Source organism: Tachysurus vachellii, chromosome 20 (genome assembly GCF_030014155.1).
Source record: "Tachysurus vachellii isolate PV-2020 chromosome 20, HZAU_Pvac_v1, whole genome shotgun sequence".
NCBI classification, from domain to species: Eukaryota; Metazoa; Chordata; class Actinopteri; order Siluriformes; family Bagridae; genus Tachysurus; species Tachysurus vachellii.
The window spans coordinates 9,830,322-9,848,004 of record NC_083479.1 but is presented as its reverse complement, the minus strand read 5'-3'; the positions used below and the strand labels follow the sequence as shown (position 1 = coordinate 9,848,004).

Below are 17,683 nucleotides of genomic sequence, written 5' to 3'. Positions count from 1 at the left end.
CTGGAGGGCGAGAAATGGGCAAGACACACGGTTTCAGCAGGGACACATGAAAGGTTGGGTGTATGCGGTACCTCTGTGGCAGCTCCAGCCGGTAGGACACGTCACTGATCTTCCTGGAGATCCTGAATGGCCCAATGAACCGGGGGCTGAGCTTGCGGCACGGCAGTTTCATCTTCAGGTCCTTTGTAGAGAGCCACACTCGATCCCCGGGGCGGTAACTAGGTGCCTCCAGACGTCTCGCGTCAGCGTGCCGGACCCGGTTGCTCTCCCGGAACCAGGCGTCCACCGAAGGCACGCCGCTGGGCTGGTCCGACCATGGGAACAAGGGCGGCTGGAACCCCAGCACGCATTGGAAAGGGGTGAGGCCCGTGGAGTCCTTGCGAGGCGAGTTCTGAGTTCCGAGTTCTCCCTGATCTTCGCTGCAGTAAGTCCTCAAGTACCTGTTCAGCTCCTGAATCTTGCGTTCCGCCTGGCCGTTGGACTGAGGGTAGTAACCTGAGGTCAGATTCACTGACACCCCCAGGAGCTGGAAGAAGGCACGCCAAACCCGAGATGAGAACTGGGGCCCACGGTCCGAAACTCTCCTCCGGGAGACCGAAATTCCTGAACACATGATGAAACAGGGCCTCGGCTGTCTCGAGGGCCGTGGGCAGCCCCTTCAGAGGCACAAGTCGGCAGGCTTTAGAGAAGCGGTCCACCGCTACCAGGATACACGCGTTACCCCCTGACCATGGCAAGTCGGTCAAGAAGTCGATCCCTAGGTGTGACCAGGGGCATCGAGGGACGGGGAGCGGCACCAACTTGCCGACGAGCAGGTGGCGAGGTACCTTGGCCATGGCGCAGGTGGAACACTCCTGGACCTAGCGGGTAACCTCTTCTGCCATCCCCGGCCACCAGTAGCGAGCCTGAAGGAGCTGGACTGTCCTCTTCTCTCCTGGGTGGCCCATGCCCAGTCCCTCATGCACCGACTGGATTAGCCCACCACAGCAGGATGTGGGAACAAAGACCCTTCCCTCAGGGCAGCCTCCGGGGGCGGGCTCCTGGATGGAGGCAGCACGGATCTCGCTGTCCATGTCCCAGACAATAGGCCCCACGACGATCGAAGGGGGAAGAATGGGGTCCGGATGTCTGGGTTCCTCAGGCCCGAACAGCCGGGACAGGGTGTCGGCCTTTCTGTTAAGTGCCCCAGCTCGGTAGGTGACGTGAAATTGGAACCGAGTGAAGAAGAGGGCCCAGCGAGCCTGCCTGGCATTGAGTCTCCGGGCCTCCCGCAGATACTGGAGATTCTTGTGGTCTGTGACCACAGTAAACGGGTGCTCTGCACCCTCCAACCAGTGCCTCCACTCATCCAGGGCGAGCTTAATAGCCAGAAGCTCACGGTTGCCGATGTCGTAGTTCTGCTCTGCTGCCGAGAGCTTGTGTGAGAAGAAAGCGCACGGGTGGAGCTGTGGTGGGGTGCCTGATCACTGAGAGAGAGCGGCCCCCCACCCCCGTTGAGGAGGCGTTCACCTCCACCACAAAGGGCCTCCGGGGGTCTGGATGACGTAACACGGGAGCGGAGCAAAAGGGGAGTGGTGATCTGGCTGTAACCCTGAATGAACCGACGGTAGAAGTTAGCGAAGCCCAAGAAGCGTTGGAGTTCCTTAATCGTCCCCGGAACGGGCCAGTTCCTCACTGCTTTTACCTTCCTGTCGTTCATCTGTATCCCCCGTGCACTGATGACATAGCCCAGAAACTGCACCTCCTCACGGTGAAACTCACACTTGGAGAGGTTAAGGTAGAGCTGTTGGGAACGAAGTGCCCCTAGGACCTCATGGATGTGGTGATGGTGCTCCTCCAGGTTCCTTGAGTATATCAGGATGTCATCGATGTAAACCATGACGTAGCTTTGTAGGAAGGGTCGGAGCACCTCGTTCATGAATCCCTGGAACACAGCTGGGGCGATAGATAGGCCGTACGGCATGACCTGGTATTCGTAGTGTCCGGAGGGCGTTATGAAGGCGGTCTTCCACTCGTCCCCCTTCCTGATGCGTACCAGGTTATACGCGCTCCGGAGATCAAGTTTAGTGAACACCCGTGCCTCCCTTAGGGCTTCCAGAGCTGCTGGGACAAGCGGGAGAGGGTAAGGGAGAGGGGAGATCTGGGCGTTAAGCTGTCGGTAATCAATGCATGGACGTAGCCCCCAGTCCTTCTTCCCCACAAAGAAAAAGCTCGACGCAGCCGGGGAGGATGACTTAGTGATATACCCCTGCCGGAGAGCCTGCTGGACGTACTCCTCCATAGCCTGATGTTCTGGAGTGGAAAGGGGGTAGACTCGGCCCCTTGGCAGCTTAGCCCCGGGAAGCAGGTCGATGCAGCAGTCCCCGAGCCGGTGAGGGGGGGGAGACGAGTAGCCGCCTGGGCACAGAACACGTCCTTGAAGGCCTGGTACTCCGTGGGGATCTCTGCCTGCTGGGATGTCGTAGCTTCCTCCACCCTGGTGGCGCCTACCAGGGCATTGGGGACCCTGGATGGCAGCCGGGAGAGGCAGTGTTCCCGGCAGTGGTCACTCCATTGCAGGATATCGCAGGGGTCCCAGGAGCATGCAGGGGCATGCTGTTTCAGCCAGGGCCTACCCAGGATCACGCTGACAGTGGTCTCGTCGAGCACCATGAACCTTATTTCCTCCCTATGGAACAGCACCACGCATAGAGTCACTATGGGCGCACAGTACTTCACCCAGCCCCGACCCAGTGGGCATCCCTGGATGGTCTGGACGGCTAAGTCCTGGGAACCCCTCTCCCGGGGGAGCTGCAAGCTGTTGAGGCAGGCTTGAGAGATGAAGTTCCCTGCCGAGCCGGAGTCCACCAGCGCATCCACAGAGAGAGAGAGTTAGAAGCGTCAACGGGAGTGTGGACAGAGTAGAAATGTCAGATGGAAACTCTACCGTACTCACCGCTGCCGGAGCAGGACACGTGGGGCATCTGGCGCTGGAGTGGCCAGGGCTCCCACCATACTGGCACTTGCCTGAAGCCTGGCGGCTGTTCCTCCCCCACCGGGGAAGCCTCTGAGAACCCAGCTGCATGGGTTCGGCGTCAGGGGTGGCCGCCAGTCCAGGCTGTTCCCCCAAGGTTGGTGACATGGGGTGGCATGCGGACAGTCGCTGAGAAAGGCCGATGGATTTCCCAATGAAGTCCTCCAACCCCGTAGCGTCAAACACCGCCATGGCCTGTTTAATCTCGGGAGAAAGACCCAGCCGATATACCCCCAGTAGCGCCGCCTCGTTCCAGCCACTAGATGCCGCCAAGGTGCGGAAACGCAAGCTGTACGCCGTGATGTCATCCTTCCCCTGGCGCAAGCTAAGCAGCTGGTCCGCTGTGGATAGGATCCCGGAAGCGGCACTGAAAACTTCGCGAAAGTGTGCCGCGAAATGAGCGTATACGTCCATCTTGGAGCGCTCGGAAGGAAAGCGCTGAGGCTGCATCTCCATGTAGAGGTTCACCTGGAGTAAGGCACGCTGAAGCTTCTCCCGAAAAAGTTCCCGGGAGCGCCATGGGACTGCCGGTGATAGCGGGGGTGTCCGGACGAGCGGCGGTGGGGGGAAAGGCGGCTCGAAGCGCGGCGACTAGATCCTGAACCGGATCGGAGGATGTGCTGGGTCGGTTCTCCATGTTCCGGTAAGAAAAATCCCCTCTTTTTTCTTTTCTTTCTTTTTTTTTTTTGAGGTCCGTTATTCTGTTATGCTAGACACAGAGGTGGAAGCCGAAGTGAAGGCAAACAGTTTTAATGCCATAAACACACTGGTTAGCAGAGACAATGATATATCCGGTGGTGCGCTAGGGAGCGCGGCCCACGAAGTCCGGAAGTGAATGCAAAAGGCAGTCTGTGTCCAAATCCTAGGGAGCGCTTTAGCTGAAGCGCGAAGCTGGGCATTTACACAGGCGTGTAGTGAAAAGCACAGCCGAACCGTAGATAATAACGGACGGAGGTTAGAGTGAGAGAGGGGATTATATATGGTGGTTGATGAGGTTGAAACGCGAGTCCGGTGTGTGTAATTAGTACGCCGGCGAGCCGCTCCGTGGGGGCGGGGCACGCACGAGAGAAGAGTCAGGTAGCTCCCTGACAGGTGCATGTTCTGCGGTTTGAGATGATAAGAAAGAGTATAGTGAGTATGGTTTTCTATGATATGTCAGGAAAAAAAGTATTTGCATATACATCATTTCTACAGATTGAGTGCAATTAAAATTCTAACTTATTTTTAGCAAATAAATAAATAAATAAATGATTTTGTCTTGTCATTCTAAACCTTATGTTTTCTCTACAATTTATAGGCATCAATAAGGAAGTGCTGTTTTATCTGCTCTGTGTGGATGCTTCTGTTATTTCCCTCAGTTTATACACCCCCATTTCTTCATTGCATTATTTAATAAAGAAAAGAATTTAATATATATCACTGTTTTATTTATTTATTTATTTATTTATTTATTTAGCCACAAAAACACAGAATTGCAACGAATTGAATGCAACACAGACGGCTCATATGGGAATGTCTACACTCAGTTGTATATTTTCAACATTTCGGTATTTCAGCATATTTACTGTGTTCGTACATGTTCCTAAATAAATCCTGGATTAAAGCATCCTGTGAATGCCACATCAGATTTATTTAGATTCAAGAAACAGAGGAAATAGATGTTGGGCTGGTAAATCTTCAAATAAGTAATTCTGGTGTTTACGACTTAACTGTGGAGGAGCAGGTACCACCTCCTACAAGATGTGTAGGAAAGAAAAGGATGTTCGTTCATGTACTAGGTAAGATGACGACTATTCAAATATATTAATATTGAGATTCTGTGTAATATTGACATGATGTGTCGTCACCTGACATTGTTCAATTTATTGCAGTATTGTGTAGTGTGTTTAGTTCTGTATTGTTTTATGTAGCTCTGCACTTTATGTAGCAACATAGTTCTGGAGCAGCAGGGTTTAATTTCACTGTCTACTGCAGCAGATAAATAAGGTTAAAATGACAATAAAACTTCTTGACTTGAGTTGGAACTATATACTTAAGCTAGTCTCTTTGTATTTATAAAAAGATCCTGAAAGGTTAGTACAGAGTCCACAGTCAGTAACAACACAAAGTTCAAACCCAAGCCCTTAAGCAGAGATTGTAACCACAAAACCATGTTCAAAACCTTAAAGCTGTCTATGAAGAAAAAGCAATAATTTTCATTGCTTAAAATACAGAATCTGTAACAATATAGGGGAAGTAAGGGGAATAAATGGTAAGTGGTATCACTAACAAGTTTACCACATGTTTGTTCAGGCTAATTATATTCAGATTATCAAGGTAACATCATTTATAACAGCATTACATAAAAACATAGACTTATTCGATGCAAACAACAATCTTCTGGCTCACACTAAGCAGCATAACAATTTTAAATCACTTCTCAAATTCTCTTTCAGCTGTGAAAACATGGACTTGCCGTAATTTTAATTCAACACAGGTAGTTTGTCAAGGATCGTCAACCAACATCAATTGTTATCAAAAACAGAACTTTTGTCTCAGAGACAAGGGTGTTGCTTTTGCAGTTGATTTGAGAAGAAAACATTTACTTTGTGCATACTTCTATATAAACCAGTCCTGGAATAAACAGTCGTGCAATGACAACATTAGATTTGTATGGATTCCAGAAACAGAGCAAATATCGTTTGACTTGCTAAATATTCAGATAAATCATTCTGCTGATTACACATGTACAGTAATTCAGTACTTCCCACCTCCTACACACTGTGTGTTAATCCAGAGGACATTCATTCAAGTAATAGGTAAGAGTTTAATCATTTTATTTATTGATTTATTTATTCATTCATTTGCTCACATGAACATGCTTGCATATAGCATCGCATTGTAATGAATTATACATGTACATATATCTTGCTTAGTGCATTATTACATTATTACAAAAACATCTACTTTTAACATCTTGATCTTTTAAATTGTTTGTGAATGATCTTTGCTGAATATTCTTTATATAAATTTAAATAAAAAAATTGATTTTCATGGATGAAAGTACATTCAGCTACTCTGCAGAATTGATAGAAAGTAAAGATACTTCGCATAAAATTTTAAAGAGTCATTAGATTATTATATAACAAATACATGACCGTTATGCCTATTAAGCCTATTTCTAGACACATTTACTAATTAAGCCTAAAATAGTCTGTCACATAATTTTGCTTTTTTTGTAAAATAAATAAATAAATAAATACATGAACAGTTGAAGAGAAAGAAGTAAAAAATATCTAGAAATTGGTTAAATAATCTAAAATTTATTTACAAACAATCTACTAATGAAAAACATTAGTTAAATTTGTGGTGTAGGTGGAAGCTGCTGGAGGAAATACAGCTGAGGGGTGATGTGCAAAAACTCGGGTAGATTAAAAATAAAATAAAAAAAAATACAATTCTGACTAGGAGTAAGTTGCTGTAGTCTACTCTGTTAATAAAAATTGGCTTAAACTACAAAAGTAGCCAAAATGGTGGAAAATGTTGCAAAGGAGAGACCTGTTGTGTATTGAGTGTATAGTTTTGCTAGTATATATTTTCTAAAGTAATCTACAATTGTAGATAACTCCCCTACCTATAGCTTTTATTGTTTTGACAAAAAAGTTCGAAGGGCAGTTCATGTTTACCCCACCCCCCACCCCCTTTGGTCACTGCAGCATCTCCATCTGTTTCTGTGGCATGTGTGAAAGAGCCTGATGGAACTCCCACTATGCTTTGTGCTACTGAGGGCTTTTACCCTGCTGATCTGAAACAGGCCTGGCTCAGAGATGGAGAGTACATCAGTTACCTGAACACATCACTTCAAAGACCAAATTACGAAGAAAATCTGAGCACTTCTCACATCAACTGGACCTTCAAAAACAACACAGATGGGTCCTACAGCCTTATGTCATACCTTCACCTGTCATCAAACATAGCAGAGCAGGTGATGTACTTCTGCTGGGTGAATCACTCAACACTGATTGAACCAATCACTGTTATCATGTCATCTGATGAATGCACCGAGACAGAAGCGGAATTCACAGGTATGAATCTTTAATCTGATGCTTTTTATGTTCAAAGTTTGTATATTGTATATTTGTATATTAGTATCTGTTTATTGCTTTAAAAAGTTTTACTGCTACCCCACCTCTGGTATTCAGTTAAGTGCAGAATAACGAGTAATAATGTATCACGTACTGTTGATATCTTTACAGGTATTTTTGTTCGTTGTATAGTCATGGGGCCCATCTTTGGCTTGTTGATTTGCACTGCTTTGTTCATTGAAATTTACTTTCAGCACCTCAGTAAGTTTTTCTTCACACACACACACAAATACATATGAAACATTTATACAAAAATCCATTAGTAAAAGCAGTAAAACTCTTTTCTGTTTATGAATGCAGCGACTGTCTTGTGCAGTTTTTTTGAGCATCTTGCAGAATCTGTCACAGTTCTTCTGGTGATGCTGACTGTCATACCTTTTTCTGTATTTGCAGATAAATCAAGACAGACTTCATTATGATTTTTGTCTGAAATGTGGTGTATTGTGTAATATATATATTTTTTTTACTGCCATACATGTTCTTTTTTTGATGCTAATACTGAAGACATAAAATAAACATGTAAAACAAATGAATATTAAAAAAAGTGTGTATCTTTAATATTTTAAATGGGTTGAGGTTTGTGAATTGAACCACTCTATATCATCTTTGGTCTACTTCTGATGCTGTGGTTACATCTGAACCTCTCTCACTCTCTCAGTTTTGGCTATTAACAACATGAGCTGAAGCAAATGCATCCAGTTCAAAAAAAGAGGTTTTGATTACTGTAAAAGTGTCATTACTTTCATGTGAGTGTATCTCCTGTGCACAGTTCTCTTCAAATCACTACACAGATTTTCAGTTGAATTCAGGTCTGGACTCTTCAAAAACTTTAATCTACTTCTGGTGAAGCCATTCTTTTGTTAATTTGGATGTATGCTTTGGGCCTTTGTCCTGCCGAATGATGAAATTCCTCTTCATCTTTAGCTTTCTAGCAGAAACCCGAATGTTATGTGGCACTACTGTCGGGTGTATGGAACTGTTCATTATTCCCTCTACCTTGACTAAGGTCCGACTCCCAGCTAAAAAAAAAACAGCCTCAAAGCATAATGCTACCACCACCACGCTTCACTGTGAGTGTTGTGTTATTTTAGCGACGCACAGTGTTGTTTTTGCTCCAAGCATGCTTCTGGAATTATGGCAAAATGTTCAACCTTGGTTTTATCAAACTATAACATATTTTCCCACATGCTTTTGGGAGACTTTAAATGTGTTTTTGTAATGTAAATGTGTTTTTAAATGTGTTTTCATAAGAAAAAGCCTCTGCCATGCCACCTTACCCCATTGCCCAGCCAGTACTTGCCAGAAATTCCTGCAGCTCCTTAAATGTTTCCGTAGGACTCCTGGCAGCCCTGACCAGACTTCTTTTGTTATTTTTTAATCAATTATTGAGGGACATCCAGTTCTTGGTAATGTCACTGTTGTGCCATATTTTCTCCACTTAAAGATTACTGTCTTAAATGTGTTCCATGGTATATCTATTGCCTTGGAAATTCTTTTATACACTTCTCCTGACTGATACCTTTAATAATGAGATCTCTCTGATGCTTTGGTAGCTCTCTGCAGATCATGGCTTTTGCTGTATTATACGACTAAGAAAGTGCCAGGAAATGCCTACTAGAACAGCTTAACTTTATTTGGGGTTAATCAGAGGCACTTTAAATTATGGCATTAAATTGTTTTTACTCGTCCAACAAAGATTTCAGTTTGTTTTTTGATTGAGTTTTACAGGTTATTAGGTTTACAGATTCATTCATTCATTCATTCATTCATTCAATCATTTTCTACCGCTTATCCAAACTTCTCGGGTCACGGGAGGCCTGTGCCTATCTCAGGCGTCATCGGGCATCAAGGCAGGATACACCCTGGACGGAGTGCCATCGCAGGGCACACACACACTCTCATTCACTCACGCAATCACACACTACGGACAATTTTCCAGAGATGCCAATCAACCTACCATGCATGTCTTTGGAATGGGGGAGGAAACCGGAGCACCCGGAGGAAATCCCCGAGGCACGGGGAGAACATGCAAACTCCACACACACAAGGCGGAGGCGGGAATCTAACCCCCAACCCTGGAGGTGTGAGGCAAACATGCTAACCACTAAGCCACCGTGCCCCCGGTTTACAGATTTATTGGTCTAATTTTTACTTACAGTTCCCTAAAGTCGTGTTTTTACTCAATCCTGCATTTGAATCTGATTCTCTGTTCACGGGTGATCGAGATGGCCGTGCCTATCTGGGTTTCATAGGTTTGATTTATCTGAATATTTAGCAAGTCAAACGATATTTGCTCTGTTTCTGGAATCCATACAAATCTGATGTTGTTATTGCACGACTGTTTATTCCAGGACTGGTTTATATAGAAGTATGCACAAAGTAAATGTTTTCTTCTCAAATCAACTGCAAATACTTACATTCTAAGGAGTGTTTTTGCTTCTAGTTTAAGTCATGTACTGCTGTTATGAAATACTGTGGCCAGTGTTTCTTGTATTCCTTAAAAGGAAGTACCATTTCAAAGACTTCTTCAGAAAGCAGAACTGACCTAAGAGTAAAATTAAGCTATTCATTAAATATTTTCATTGATTCTGTATATCTCTGTTTACAATTAGTCTCAATCTATAAATGCAAACTTTAAATACTGGCAAATCTATCTTTTAGATATTTGAATAATTTATTCTGTATATAAATGAAAACCTTTTTGTGCTCTTTACCATAAATTGTTTAAAGATTATTTTTACTGTTGGAATAACCCTAACCCTAATCGGTGTTCAGTCATCCTAACCTGAATATACATCTCAGTTATTTTTTCACTTGTAGTGGTTGTGGGTTGGTGCTCATCTGGACAGGAACTGATGTGGTGTGTGTGTGTGTGTGTGTGTGTGTGTGTGTGTGTGTGTAGGAGGGCACTAGACCTAATAAATACTCCTACATATGTTTGTTTAAAACTTTCTGTAAAAATGTTTTCAGGGCTCTTGTGCTTTCTTCTAGCTCTTCATTTTTGCTACTCAAATACTGGTAAGCTATTTCATTCCCACTTTTAACTTTTTGCTGAATAACATGGAATTAAAAATGGCAATGTTTTAATAATTGAAATAACTTAAAAATAGCAAAATAAAAGCATGATGAAATATGCCGTATCATTGTAGAGCATTATTTATATAGTATCATATATGATTGTTTATTGTTTATCATTTTTGCAGCATATTATACTTTCCTTGTTTCAGTCCTCATTTTCAGTCCTCATTTCCCTGTTTTTTGTTGGCATAAACACACAAGTACATTTACATTTTCAGCATTTGCCAGACGACCTTATCCAGAGCGTATATACTGTAATACCATAAGACTGAAACACTGTTTAAAGTTTGTTTATTTATTTTTTTATTTTTATTTTTTTAATTTTATAAATACATACACACACAACACACAGGGGAGAAAATGCTAGTTCAAGCATTTCATGAAGAAGTAGGTCTTCTTAGTAGGCCCCCTAGAGGAAGTTCATTCCACCCATCTTAAGTTCCAACTTCCTTCTTTTACTCTGCAACCTTGAGGTGGTCACAAAGATGATTTGCATAATCTGAAATCTAGAAAATCAAAGCAGCCGCAGAACCCGTCTTTAAATATGTTTAATTGCTTTTAGACTTGGGGGGCACGGTGGCTTTGTGGTTAGCACGTTCGCCTCACACCTCCAGGGTTGGGGGTTCGATTCCCGCCTCCGCCTTGTGTGTATGGAGGTTGCATGTTCTCCTTTTGCCTCGGGGGTTTCCTTCGGGTACTCCGGTTTCCTCCCCCGGTCCAAACACATGCATGGTAGGCTGACTGGCATCGCTGGAAAATTGTCCGTAGTGTGTGATTGCGTGAGTGAATGAGAGTGTGTGTGTGTGTGTGCCCTGCGATGGGTTGGAACTCTGTCCAGGGTGTATCCTGCCTTGATGCCCAAAGACGCCTGAGATAGGCACAGGCTCCCCGTGACCCGAGGTAGTTCGGATAAGCGGTGGAAAATGAGTGAGAGTGAGAGCTTTTAGACTTCACTATATATATAATATAATATATATACAATATAATATTATGTTTGTCTTATTCATGCTGTATGTTGTATGTTTGCTTTAAAAAACACTTCTGCACATCCACCATCTCTCACCGTGCAGCTGATGAACAGCACTAACTCCTCCTGTGAATATACTAAAAGATGTTATTCATGTGGTGTGTACTCTTCAATTGTTTTCTGTCACAGTTCAAGTTGCAGGCAACATGAAGAACATTTAAGGTTAAGGCCCCAATGCAAACCAGAAAATACACTCAAAATAATAACTACACAGCTTTATACAATGATATGTGCCAAGGTTTTCAAGAGGCTGAAGAAAGACGTTTTGATGACGAGGAGTACTAGTACTATTGAATAACATGAGAGGGTACTCCTCCCTGCCAGTAGAGGTCACAATCTCCCTAATTCTAGTTCAGCCTCCACCAGCAAAACTCCATGTCACAGTATACTGTACAGTAGAAATCCATTAAGTTCAGCAACACATGCTTTGCTGAAGGAATTATGAGCCTTGGAGCCTTGGTTTTCTCTATTTGATTTTATTAGTTTGTATGCTTGGCCTTCATAATAAAGTGCTTCTGAATTTCACTCTAATCTCTGAATCTCTCAATCTAAAGGCAGTTTGGAAATTTGGAAATAGATTTACACTTACTTCTCTCAGGTCACCCAGAAATACAGAGATCAACTGTTTGGTAAACAAAATATTATGGTGGCCTTTCTTGAACAATTGCATCATAATTGGTCAAGCCTTCTGTCATCTGCCCACAATGCAGTGAGATCTTCACACTTGCCACAATGTCCCTTGTTTCCCATTATCATTGCACTCTGATCAGCCATTATCACAAGGTTTCACTACTAAAAAAACATGTTGACTTCCATCTATCTGAAGCTCTGGTCATCAGGAATAGATGAGGAGACGCCAAAAGACCTGTGAAGTGGTGTGTCTGACTACAACAAACAGTGCTTAGACAAAATTTTCAAATAGACAAGACATGAAGATTGCATTCACAGCTATGGTCTGGTTGTTCACTGGGTAACCTTTACCTGAGACAAAGTACTTAGACAAGCTGGTCCAAAATTAAACCACCTTAAACTTCCATCATCCTCTAGGCTAGCCCTTACATGTCACATGCAGTGTCTGTGCTGAAAATGTTTTCCTCTGCCTGGGGCTTGTGGTTGAAGGCGATAGAATTGAATAAGGACAGTATGTCAAGTTTGTTTTTCTGTCACAAACTTCCTGTGTTCTCATGAACTTCACTTTGCAAGTCCACCCCCGCGTGTAAAGATTAAAAAAAGATCTTATGTCTCATCTCATGTAATGTAAAAATTACACTTCTGTTGTAACTCTATAAAATAACCTCGGTCTCAGACGCAATCTGGATCCGTATAAACAAAGACATTAACAATATGCCCATTGTTTCACAATAATGAAAAGATTCTGTGAATGGTATATGCAATATAAGATCTATTTAAAGAATGTATGACCACTTTAGGTCTGTCCATATTATATACAAGATTATTGCTTGGTTCAGGCATTTTCTGGAGATTCAAGGGTTTCAGTTTACAGACTTTTATTTGTTGTTTCCAGGTTCTGCTAAACTGTGAATGTGTCCTGCCAGAGCTTTAAATTAAATACAGAATAAACAAAATAATTTTAAATAAAATACTGCTATTGATGCTTGGATTCAGACAATTCAACACAGTTGTAATGACGTTGTAGCTGTAAACACACTGGCAATGACTTACAAACTGCATTTCACAACAAGTAAACCGTAGCAACAGACCTGCTTTAGAGTTCACAGCCCCGCTTTATTTCACAATGTACAAGGCAGAATGATAGCCAGAAAAAGTGACATATACAGGGTGCATGTACTGCGGTTTGAGATGATAAGAAAGAGTATAGTGAGTATGGTTTTCTATGATATGTCAGGAAAAAAAGTATTTGCATAGTATATTTCTACAGATTGAGTGCAATTAAAATTCTAACTTATTTTTAGCAAATAAATAAATGATTTTGTCTTGTCATTCTAAACCTTATGATCGTTTTCTCTACAATTTATAGGCATCAATAAGGAAGTGCTGTTTTATCTGCTCTGTGTGTATGCTTCAGTTTATACACCCCCATTTCTTCATTGCATTATTTAATAAAGAAAAGAATTTAATATATATCACTGTTTTATTTATTTATTTATTTATTTAGCCACAAAAACACAGAATTGCAACGAATTGAATGCAACACAGACGGCTCATATGGGAATGTCTACACTCAGTTGTATATTTTCAACATTTCGGTATTTCAGCATATTTACTGTGTTCGTACATGTTCCTAAATAAATCCTGGATTAAAGCATCCTGTGAATGCCACATCAGATTTATTTAGATTCAAGAAACAGAGAAAATAGATTTTGGGCTGGTAAATCTTCAAATAAGTAATTCTGGTGTTTACGCCTTAACTGTGGAGGAGCAGGTACCACCTCCTACAAGATGTGTAGGAAAGAAAAGGATGTTCGTTCATGTACTAGGTAAGATGACGACTATTCAAATATATTAATATTGAGATTCTGTGTAATATTGACATGATGTGTCGTCACCTGACATTGTTCAATTTATTGCAGTATTGTGTAGTGTGTTTAGTTCTGTATTGTTTTATGTAGCTCTGCACTTTATGTAGCAACATAGTTCTGGAGCAGCAGGGTTTCATTTCACTGTCTACTGCAGCAGATAAATAAGGTTAAAATGACAATAAAACTTCTTGACTTGAGTTGGAACTATATACTTAAGCTAGTCTCTTTGTATTTATAAAAGGATCCTGAAAGGTACATACAGTAAAAGAACTAAATATTCTTCCACAGTCAGTAACAACACAAAGTTCAAACCCAAGCCCTTAAGCAGAGATTGTAACCACAAAACCATGTTCAAAACCTTAAAGCTGTCTATGAAGAAAAAGCAATAATTGCTTAAAAAAAGAAAGAAGAGACAACTGGATAGTGATTAATACAGAATCTGTAACAATATAGGGGAAATACAAATTTTATTTAGCTTGAGTTTACATATAAATAACATTTATTAGCATGATTGTCTTTTCATTTTGATCCATGTCATGTGTCAAGAGGTCTGGCAGAGCTCCCACAATTCTTTGTGCTGCTGAAGAATTTTATCCTGCTGATTTGGAGCAGGTGTTGTTGTGAGATGGAAAATACATCAGTTACATGAACACTTCACTTGAATGTCCATTTGAAGAAAATCAAAACACATCTGACATCAACTGGAATTATAGAAACAACACAGATGGATCCTACAGCCTCACATCGTGCCTTCACCTGTCATCACAAACACCACAGAAAATGATATACGTCAGCTGGGTCAACCACTGCACCCTGAGCCAACCCATCACTGCCAACATATCCTCCACTGAGTGTACTGAGAGAGAACAGGCATCAACAGGTATATATGTCTGTTAGGATACCTTAATTATACAGGTTTGGTCAAAACTTTGTACATAAATATAATTTTATTTAACTTTATTGTTATGTTTGTTTGCAGCACTTGCTGGGATCAGTTGCATTTTGTTTACTGGCATAGGACTAATCATCACAGGCTCCTATCAACGTATTAAAGGTTTATGTATTGTCTTCATGCATTTACCTGTATATTATTCTCTTTCTTGTACATATGAAACATATTCATAAATCATTATAACTGTTTCTAATAATAATATAATCTGCTTCTGTGCTTCTATTTCTTTTTAATTTGGTAATGATTTGGTGTGGATGTTTAAAAACCTCTATTAATCTCTAATAAATCACTAATAATGCTTTATTATTAAAAGCGTTAAAAGCCGTGGATGGCTGCTAAAGTGCGTGCACTGCTATAGACTAGAGCCCTAGCCTTCAGAACAGGGGACAGCAGCCCTAAGAACAGCAAGGGTCAAACTGTCCCGAGCCATCAGAGAAGTAAAGCGCGCACATGCCCAGACAATCCACACTCGACGCATGTGGCAGGGCATACAGGCGATCACGAACTACAAGACAGCTTTAGCGGCCGATGTGAGAGGAACTCTATGCAGAGTTAACCCACGGAAGGTTGCTGGACCAGACAACATTCCTGGCAGGGTGCTCAGGGAATGCGCAGAACAGCTAGCAGATGTCTTTACTGACATCTTCAACCCTTCCCTGAGCAGCGCAGTTGTTCTTATGTGCCTCAAGACAACCACCATTGTCCCTGTCCGAAAGAAGTCTACAGTGTCCTGCCTCAATGCCCATCGCACTCACACCCATTTTAATTTAGTGCTTTGAGAAGCTCGTCATGAGGCACATGAAGACCCAGTTACCACCCTCACTGGACTCCTTACAGTTTGCGCATCGTCCAAACCGCTCCACGGACGATGCCATTGCCACGGCCCTTCATTTAGACTTCACCCACCTCGACAATAAAGACACACATACGAACGCTGTTCTTAGACTCTAGTTCAGCATTCAACACAATCATCCCTCAGCAGCTGAAGGCTTCCCTCCCCCCCATCCTGACTACGTTCTACAGAGGGAACATAGAGAGCATCCTGAGCAGCTGCATCACTGTCTGTTTTGGGAAATGCACCGTCCTGGATCACACGTCACTGCAGCAGATTGTGAGGTAAGTTGAGAAGATCATTGGAGTCTCTCTTCCCTCTATCATGGACATTTACACAACATGCTGCATCCGCAAGGCCAACAACATTGTGGATGACCCGATACACCCCTCACACACACTCTCCACTCTTCACAGAATCTTTTGGGCCTTCACGACCAGACTGTGTAACAGTTTCTTTTCACAAGCCATAAGACTCCTCAATAACTGAACTGAACTGTATCAAGCACAATACACACACACACACACACACACACAATCAACTGTATGGACTGCAATGACCCATACCAAACACTCTTCCAATTTATATCAATGTCTACAGCACCATCAAATCAAATTGTTTACATGTTGTTTTTGCACACTGTTTTTGCTATTTACACATGCTGTCTTTCACATTGTAGTTGATTGCTGTTTTGCACAGTACTTTACAATACCTCATGTAACTGCTGCTATAATACTAATGTGTTCATTCCTGTATTTCTGCACATGTAATATTGTAATATTATGTAATATTACAATAATAATAATACATAATAATACATACAGTATTTACACTGGTCTGTTTTTTTGTGTATTGTCTTTTGTGTAATGTTTTGTATTGTTTGTCCTGCACTGTCTTTTTTGTCTTTTGGTCCTGCACTGTTTACACCAGGTCACTTTATGTATCTAGGATGCACTTTTTTGTCTTTGTTCTATGTAGCACCATGGTCCTGGAGAAATGTCTAATTTCACTGTGTACTGCAACAGCTATACTGTATATGGATAAAATGACAATAAAAGCTTCTTGACTTAATAATGCACTGTAAAAAAATTCTTGAAAACTTATAATCATGTTATAATACAAGTGTAAACGTTTTAAGTTATAATGTATACATTATAAGTTGTAAAGGAAGTTCAGGTTTGTAAAGTAATATGGAATCTCTTATTTTTTCTTATTAAATTATTTAATTGTATGTTGATTTTTAATTGTACTCACTGGTGTGTGTTGCTGTATGATGCCATGTAACACTGCATAAGAAGCAGTTTGAAAAGAAGCTTAGGTATTTGTCTCATATGTGACATTGCTGTTGTTGTGGGCTTTTTATGTTTTTGTTTTCACCTTCCTTGTTATTATGATTGCTATGTTGCCTAATTAACAAAATTAAAATTATTAGTGTAAAAAAAGATGCAGCGGTTATAGAGAAAGCAACTGTTTTTCACACCCTCCATGAGAGTTAGGGAGTGGGCGGAAATTTGTAAGTACAGTCTGGTAAGGAAATGACTCTTGCATTTATGTCTTAGAGGTTTTTACTTAAGGAAATGCAGGTGATTTGCATAATCTATCTAAAGAGCTCAGAAATACCTGTGTATACTACAGTTCATTTGAGTGCGTGCCACTTTACTGTGAAAATACTGATGTAACTTTTGTTTACTTCGAAAATGTTTATAACTGAAGTTGCAATTCTGACTGTTGTAGGAAGTAGACTTTATTTACTAGAAGTAGTCTCCAGTAGGAGCTTCTCCATTGCCTGAGCTTGTGTCCCAGTGTGCATCACAGACCCAGGTGTACTCTACACTGGGAAACCTTCGGCCTGTTCCATGTAAGATCAACAGCAGCCTCACCACGTCTGACTCTGTTTGACACACTAAGAAAAACACTTTAACTTGTTTGACATCAAGAAAAACAAATCCGTATACAACTGCATGTATAAACTGTTATTAGAGACACAAGTGTGAATTCACTTCAAATAACGTATGTTCTAATTGTTCTTTTTGTTCAATGTTTTCCATTCTGTTTAACATTCTCATCAAACCTGCACAGAATCAGCTTCTAGGCAGTTATCAAGTAAAAGCCAGATTATTTTTGGCTTTTTGACTCATGCCAACAAATTCTCAAAG

The 17,683-nt window shown here is 41.8% G+C and overlaps 2 protein-coding genes and 1 long non-coding RNA gene across 3 annotated transcripts; all 3 read left to right on the top strand.

Moving 5' to 3' along the window:
* The window catches only part of LOC132863623 (sodium channel subunit beta-2-like), a 28,441-nt gene that overhangs the window by 4,229 nt on the left and 6,529 nt on the right, over positions 1-17,683 (top strand).
* Positions 5,347-7,624, top strand: LOC132863312 (uncharacterized). Of its 2 annotated transcripts, XM_060896045.1 has the most exons (4): positions 5,347-5,811; positions 6,709-7,077; positions 7,249-7,338; positions 7,531-7,624. In XM_060896045.1, the coding sequence occupies exons 1-4, from the start codon at positions 5,376-5,378 to the stop codon at positions 7,554-7,556; spliced, it is 921 nt and encodes a 306-aa protein (XP_060752028.1). In that variant the 5' UTR covers positions 5,347-5,375; the 3' UTR covers positions 7,557-7,624. The 2 variants fall into 2 exon arrangements, with proteins under 2 accessions (XP_060752028.1, XP_060752027.1); XM_060896044.1 differs by lacking the exon at positions 7,531-7,624 and having other exon boundaries at positions 7,249-7,506.
* Positions 10,048-16,601, top strand: LOC132863736 (uncharacterized). The gene is made up of 2 exons (XR_009650136.1): positions 10,048-14,623; positions 14,723-16,601. It is a non-coding gene; the product is annotated as an uncharacterized LOC132863736 (long non-coding RNA).

Bases quoted from the DNA above. Each gene is read 5' to 3' on its own strand.
- LOC132863312 (XM_060896044.1), top strand. From the start codon at position 5,376: ATGCAAACAACAATCTTCTGGCTCACACTAAGCAGCATAACAATTTTA. The intron at 5,812-6,708 runs GTAAGAGTTTAA...TGGTCACTGCAG, and splicing joins GACATTCATTCAAGTAATAG to CATCTCCATCTGTTTCTGTG. The intron at 7,078-7,248 runs GTATGAATCTTT...ATATCTTTACAG, and splicing joins GACAGAAGCGGAATTCACAG to GTATTTTTGTTCGTTGTATA.